This window comes from Lactuca serriola, chromosome 7 (genome assembly GCF_051521515.1).
Source record: "Lactuca serriola cultivar US96UC23 chromosome 7, Lser_US96UC23_V15, whole genome shotgun sequence".
NCBI classification, from domain to species: Eukaryota; Viridiplantae; Streptophyta; class Magnoliopsida; order Asterales; family Asteraceae; genus Lactuca; species Lactuca serriola.
In genome coordinates, this window is record NC_136414.1 from 151,463,363 (window position 1) to 151,470,741 (window position 7,379).

Here is a 7,379-nt window from a genome sequence, read left to right on the forward strand (position 1 = left end):
TAGTCTGACAGGTCCCGAAAGTTTTTGCTTTCACAAACCACCTCTTGCATGCAAGGGATTTAATCAACAATTGTAGCTTGATTTCGACGAAGACGAGTGATTGTGATATCTTTTTTAGTTATTTTGGTTTGCTATTTTTTTAGTTATTTTATTTTTATTTTTAGTTTATTTAAAATTTTTTTTTCCATGTTGATGCTCTTTGATTGTTTTAGATCATTGTAGAATTTTCGCCCTTAGAAAGCTGGCAGTAAGTTCAGCAGCTAGATCCGACTGTTGCTTTATCACGAGAGAGATAGTCTTGTGAGAGTTTGAAGTTTATAGTCAAGACCCACGTTTTTTTTTCATAAGTGTGGGCTTCAAGTTAATATTGTGAGAGTATATTATTTAGAAGAGTTACGTTTCTATCATATTTGGATTCATGTGGTATGGATGAGTTGTTCCCACACCATGGAGTTATATTTCGATGCGGGGTAGAAGTATCATCCCAGCGGCCATGACATGGTTGACACTTTCCTATGTCGTAGGGGAGTTTTTTTATCGCAAGAGGAGGCTGCCATTCTATATAACACGACGTGGTCGACACTTTCCCACGTCATGGTTACTATACATTGCATTTATTTGCAATATTTTACACCAGATTTCGAAGTTGGAGTTCTTGATTTTATTTACCGACAAATTCAGACGCAACAGTTCCAGTTTCCAGTCTTCGAACAATTTATGGAGCAACTTTTAGCAGCCCCATTCGATGGGGATTAATCGGGGACCATTAATTATTAAAAAAAATAATTCAAAATTTTATAAATCTAACTTTAATACTAAGAATATAAGTAAATAAACATAAAAGTTCAATAATAACTTATTAAGTTTACCAAGAACAACCATTTATCATCCAAAATAAGCATAATCAGTTTAGAATGAGACTGTTCTTCAATCAGTAATGAGATCGAGCATTATGGTCATTCTTGTGATTAACCCAATATCATGCTCTCTCCATAATAATGGTATACCAAATAATTCAACACAAATCCTCCAAACAAACCAGTAAACCATGTGTCTAATCCATCTCTACCCCTCCCACCCCCACTGTTTATTAAGGATCAATTTCTTATTTAGGCAATTCATCGAGCACATTGTATGCATGTTGATAAACACAAAATATAACACACAAGCATCAATTTCTTATTTCCAGTATACAACCAAATAGAATGAAACCCAAAGTGATTACAGATTCACAAATTCACAAATTCACAAACAAGATATAACAAGAAGGAGAATAAGGAACAACTCCAATTTACTTGTTTCGTGGTCACGATGGCAGTTGATTGCTCCTCACGATGATTGAGAACGAGAACAGGTGAGCAGGATTTCAATCGCTCACGAGATCATATGGCAGTTGATTTCAATCGCTAACGAGATGGAGAAAGAGTCGAGCAGGTGAGCGGGATTAGGCTAACGAGATCATACGACAGTTGATTTCAATTGCGACGAATTCCGATGAAGCGATTTCGAGCAGCAGGATTAGGCTTTTCCGATCAAACTGATGCTTGTTCTTCAGCCCTATGAAAGAGTCGAGCAGGTGAGCGGATTAAAGAAAAGAAAACAATCAAATGTCTTAACAAAATCATATGAAATCAGTGGAGTAGGCTTTTCCAATAAAACCGAGAATCCCAAACATCCTCTGAACATATGAATAAGAAAATAGAAGAAGAAGAAAGAACGATAGCACGATAGCAGGGGTGTCGATGGCTAATGGCTAATGGTTATAATTTGCGATTCGGAGGGCGTCATCACGTTTGCTTCAGGGGTATCAATGGCTAATGGTTAACCGTAGCAGGAGGAGAGGATTCGGACTTCGGAGTCCAGCAGGGTTGGAGTCAGACCATCAAGAAAAATGGGGAAGAACGTAAGGCAAAGGAAATAAATGGAAGTGTAAAAGTTTGAGCATCCCACATCGAAGCTGGGAACAATCTATCAAAAAAATAAACTCTATAAAAGGGAATCCCTCGTATGTAAACAAATGCAGTTATGTTTTAGGCAAGCTGGCTCCTTTGAGTCAGTGGGTCCTTTAGAGTCAGTTGGACCGATTAGGACCGAGTTGGACCAATTTGGGCCGATTTTGACCGATATTGACCAAGGCCGCTTAGCCTAACCCTCTAGCACCTATTCGTAGGCGGTTGGAGGCCGCCAAGCGCCTAGGCGCCGATTAATCGACCGCCTAGACCGATTTTTACAACCATGATATATATATATATATATATATATATATATATATATATATATATATATATATATATATATATATATATTCTAATAAATGAATAGTTTTAATCTTTTTCTATCAAGTATTACTCTAATTCAACTCCTCATTAATATTATGTCAATGTCATATCGATATATTAAGCAACTCATTTCAAAACTCATATTTATATTTTCTAATTATATGTTAAATTTAAAGTTATAATAACTTTAAAATTTTGATAAATCTCTTAATTAATAATTTATTTAAAATGACTTATTTAAAATAATTGATTGTAATTATAAATTTTTATTATAAAAGTTTAATTAATTTTATAACCGTGATTCCACATATTATAAACTAATATATATATATATATATATATATATATATATATATATATATATATATATATATATATATATATATATATATATATATATATATATATATATATATATATATATATATATATATATATTGTCAACTAAACGTGAAACTTATCCATTTGACTCCACCTCAACAAAACTTGGTGCGGTTGAGAAGACGCAGTCATTAATTTAAAAAAAAAAAAAAAAAAAAAGGCTAACAAGATGTTATACATTCATGTTTAAGTCCTAAAATGTCAACTAATCATGAAACTTCTCCACTAGACTCCACTCATCAAAACTACGGAAAGATCCAGAAAATTTCTCAAAATCAAATTTAAATGCAAGTAATACTAAAAAAAATTAATCGTAAACAATGTCAGAATGTGAAGATGGTAATAAAAACTCTCCATAGCCACACAAAGATGATAATCGGGTAATTGAGAAATCCCCCAAACTCGAATATAATTGCAAGTTTTTTACACTTAAGTTAGATGCTTAGTTATAAATATATGGATGTAAATATAAATTATCAAATTTTGTTTCCAAAAAAAATAAAAATAAAAATAAAATTAAATATTTTCTCACAACTAAGTTAGCCCAAAATGTCCCATACATAATCATCATGTAAAATCAAAATAAGATATACAAATAGATGGCTAACATAAGATTCTAATACCCATAATTAACTAAATGGAGAGAGATTATAACTCAAACAGTCAAACTTCATATTGGAATCGAAACTCACTGCCGATAATGCTCAAGACTCGAATTCATGACCATTTCTATAACAAATTAAGGTGGGTGTTTATACATAACTGACCAGTCAAATCAGCATTTTTTGGCTAATTTGGTCCGATCGGCTTGTTTGATAAGGTCCAATTTTGGCTAACTTAATCAGCAAGCGTTGACCCATCTCATAACTCAGTCTATACTTGAAATGTGGCTAGCTGACCTAAAAAAAGTTTTTTATGTCCTAAGGAAAGAACCCTCGTCGTTTAACTCTTTTCCTTCTGTCCACTTTGAAGGCATCGCTCCTACCTCCTGCCTCGACGTCACCACCGCCTGAAGCAAAGCGTCGGCCTCCATCCAAACGCCAGCATCAACGTCCGTTGGCCTCCGCCAGGTACTTTCTTCTCCTTTTGTTTTTCTGAAATCGGTTGAAAAATTGATGTTGGTGTAAATGGATGATATGAATTTTGCTCTATATGAATTTTGCTACTACCTCCTGTCGAGATTAATCTTCCTATCTAATAAAAGAATAGCTTTTTTTTTTGTCATGTGTCACTCTAATAATATACATCCTAATTAATAATATGCCATGTGTCACTCAATTGTTATTCTTATAGAGTCTCTATATTATTTTATTAATGTCAATCAACCGTGTAGTATACGGGTTATAACCTAGTTTTCTTTATATATGAAATCAGTTGAAAACTGATTTATGCTCTATGTATGAATCAGTTGATCAGTTGAAATCGGTTGAATCAGAATTTATGCTATGTTGGTATCATTAATGTATGAAATCTGAATTTTGCTCTTAGTTTATGTAATCAATTTATGCTAAAATCAGTATTGAATTGTAACTGGGTCAAGAGCGATGATTATGGCCTATTAAAATTGGCAGATTCTTAGATAAGATATGGTAAAATCAGTGCTGGATCTTATGTTTTTTTACATCAAGTGCAAATCGTATTCTCAAGTTGAGTATGTTGGAAGGCCATCGCCAACACTAAAACAAACTAAGTACTTTACTTTTTACCCCAAGTGTCATTGTAAGAATTGTGAGAATTGCTTTTGTATTAAATGGCTTTGCTATAACTAAATAGATTCATACTTTCTAAGTGGAATTTTATTAGACACAATCAAGTAACTAAGATTAAATGAAACCAAACACATATGATCTTGATGTTCACAGGAAAATTTTCAAATAAATAATTAAAGGGGTATTATAAAAATCCAACTACATTCAAAGTTATCCCAAAGAGACCAAACAAAAACAATTTAGATACTACAATTGTAACCAAAAAAACACATCTTTCTTTCAATTGGGCATATCATAAATGATCAACTGATAACCCTTCAAAACTCCTTAGCGATACTGCAAAAATGAGTTAAAAATCATCACAAATTCAGCTTTAAAGGGTTTAGAAATTCAAGAAAAGTTGAAAAGACTTTCTTTCATACCTTAATGAAACCAATTTCCTTGGCATTGCTGTGAAAACACTGTCTGCAGCACATAAGTCCATATTTCCTGATCAACCCATGGGAGTTCCCACACACACGGCTGTAAACAAGGGAAAGATAATCAATAGTCTGTATTTCTTAAAACCCTTTTAAGAAGTGATTATCTTCATAAAACTTTCATGATGAGATGATTGATTAAGACCCAATTCAGAAAAAAAGCTACAAGCTTTGCAAAGACTACAAATTCTTACCAAAACCCTAATAGTAACTCGTTCTTCGAATCAACAATTAACTAGGATTGAACCTACTCGAATGTTCTATAACTGGAGTCGATTGCACCTAACTTTTCACAGTTGTTAATGCGTATAGATTACCAATTTCTCGTATTAAAACAGTTTCTAATTCACGCCATGGAATTCCGAATTCAATCTAAGAATCTATCACGCATATAAACAAAAGAATACAAGGATTTCGTTGGAAGTTGACAATTTTGAAAAGAGAAATATGGATAAACAGATAACAAAGATGGTGAGAGTATTAGGGTTTACCAGGTGCGGGAACCAGGACCATAGGTCTTAGGGTGAGAGTTCCAGACGTTTGAGTGCCCCATTTGAATCTGATGCTGAGAAGATCGTTGTAATAGCGGCAGCTAATGTGTTTAGGGTTTGGAAATTGTAAGGAAAATAGTATTTATACTGGGAGCTCGGTCAAACCCTAACGGGTTCCTTGTGGGCTGTTTCACCATTTTCTAATAAACTATTTTGTAATTATTTTTCAAATATTGTAAATTAATAGGAAAAATTAGACAAAACTCAAAAATGGTTAATGTGGTATGCATTTATTCTAATGTTTGGTTCAAGTCTAACGTTTTTGGATTGATGGTCCTTTTGACCTAGTTTGAATGTGTATTTGGTCCCTTTCTAACTAAAATGATTGTAATGTCCCTCATGTATTTATTTTTATTTTTCTTTCATTCTTTTAATTTAATATATATTTATCTGTTTTAATAATTAATAAATAAAAAGAGGGCTCTCTCTCATTCTCCTACACCATCACCTACTTATGAACTCTAAATTGAGAAGATAAACTTCAAATTCTTCCCCACCGACTATCGGTTCAAGGAAAATGTCAAACCATTTTCTTTCTCTCTCTCTCTCTCTCTCTCTCTCTCTCTCTCTCTCTCTCTCTTTCTCTCTCTCTCATGCACCTTTTGTTATTGGTTAGATTTGTTGGTTGCAACCATGTCAAACCATTGTCTTCATTCGGTGGTGTAAGAGACTAGAGAGTGGCTGAAGCGGCATCAGAGTGTGGTAGTCGAAACTCTATTTCCCTACCGCCGTCCTACCATGTCGAGTCCCCAGATCTAACTCCAACATGCTACAACTAGATAAAAAAACCATGATTCCATATCCAAAATCAATCAACAAAGGTTCCAGATCCACAAAAAACACATTAAAGGGCACATATCGAAGTATTTGAGAAATGCCTACCTACATCTTTACATCTAACCTGCTAAACCTCATCCAGTCTCCTAAAGAAGTGTAAAACATACCTGGTAAAGTGATATTGAGTTGGGAACAAAATTCAAAATGAACTATGGTATTTGGGAACAAAGTAGTAATCAAAATATGGAATTTGGGTCTCGATGGAGAAAGAAGAAGGGGAAAGGAACAAAATCGAAATCTAAAGTTGAGATCGTCGCCGAAGGTGTGGATGGAACTTCCATCGTGACATCGTCCCCTGAATTTAGGTTATATGGGAGGAAGATGTAAATAAAGGGATGGGTTTGGTCATGGTGGGTCTCATCATTGATTGTAGATTGTGATTCAAACGAAAAAATGGTGAATCTTGAACCCTCGCTTCATTTTTTACATTTGAACTCTTCAAAGGTCTGAGGCTATTGTGGTTCATCTAGGGAATTTTGTGTGTGCGAGATCTTTTTGTGTTTGAAGTTGCATATATGAATTTGTTCTAGTATACTCTTCCTAATTGTTTGTATTTCTAGCATAAATTAAAAGTCATCCATGAAAGAGAGAAATAGAGATCGGTCCTCTTTTGTTTTTAATTAATAAAATATAAAAATAAGTATTAGAAATGTAAAAATAAAAATAAAAGGGCATTTTAGTCTTTTGAGTTTTCTGAGAGACCAAAAAAAACTAGTTAAAAAAGACCTCAATCCAAAAAACTCGAGGTTTGGATCAAACTTTAGAAAAAATACATATTATTGGTACCATTTTTACAGTTTTGTCCTAAAATTATTATATGTTAAAGTAAATTACATAATACCTATTTGTGGTTTGGGTCAGTTGCAACTTTCTTTTCTAAATAAAATTTTGTAACTTGGATCATTCAACATTCATAAGGTAATTTTTTATATGATTTTGATTCTTATTAGACTTATAGAATGATTACATCATTTTTTTATTTGATTTTTTATTATTTATATGACTATTTAAATTATGAAAACAATTAGGTCCCACCGTCTTATCGTCGTTGTCGCCCCCTTAACTGTTGAAAGATATCTTATATACAAACTTATCATTTGTAATTAAGTGTGTATTTGTTATTTTCTATTTGTGTAGGGGTAT

At 33.2% G+C, this 7,379-nt stretch overlaps 1 protein-coding gene across 1 annotated transcript; it reads right to left on the minus strand.

Moving 5' to 3' along the window:
* Nucleotides 1-4,509: 4,509 nt before the first annotated feature.
* Nucleotides 4,510-5,497, minus strand: LOC145063683 (small ribosomal subunit protein uS14z/uS14y/uS14x). Its single transcript, XM_079011279.1, has 3 exons — nucleotides 5,340-5,497; nucleotides 4,792-4,891; nucleotides 4,510-4,705 (listed from the first exon to the last, which is right to left on the minus strand). The coding sequence occupies exons 1-3, from the start codon at nucleotides 5,399-5,401 to the stop codon at nucleotides 4,697-4,699; spliced, it is 171 nt and encodes a 56-aa protein (XP_078867405.1). The 5' UTR covers nucleotides 5,402-5,497; the 3' UTR covers nucleotides 4,510-4,696.
* Between the last annotated feature and the right edge of the window lie 1,882 nt (nucleotides 5,498-7,379).

What these genes read in the sequence shown, in the direction of transcription:
- LOC145063683 (XM_079011279.1), bottom strand. Translation starts at nt 5,401, where the DNA reads ATGGGGCACTCAAACGTCTGGAACTCTCACCCTAAGACCTATGGTCCT. An exon ending in GGTCCTGGTTCCCGCACCTG is followed by an intron (nt 4,892 to 5,339) that starts GTAAACCCTAAT and finishes CCTTGTTTACAG; the next exon opens with CCGTGTGTGTGGGAACTCCC.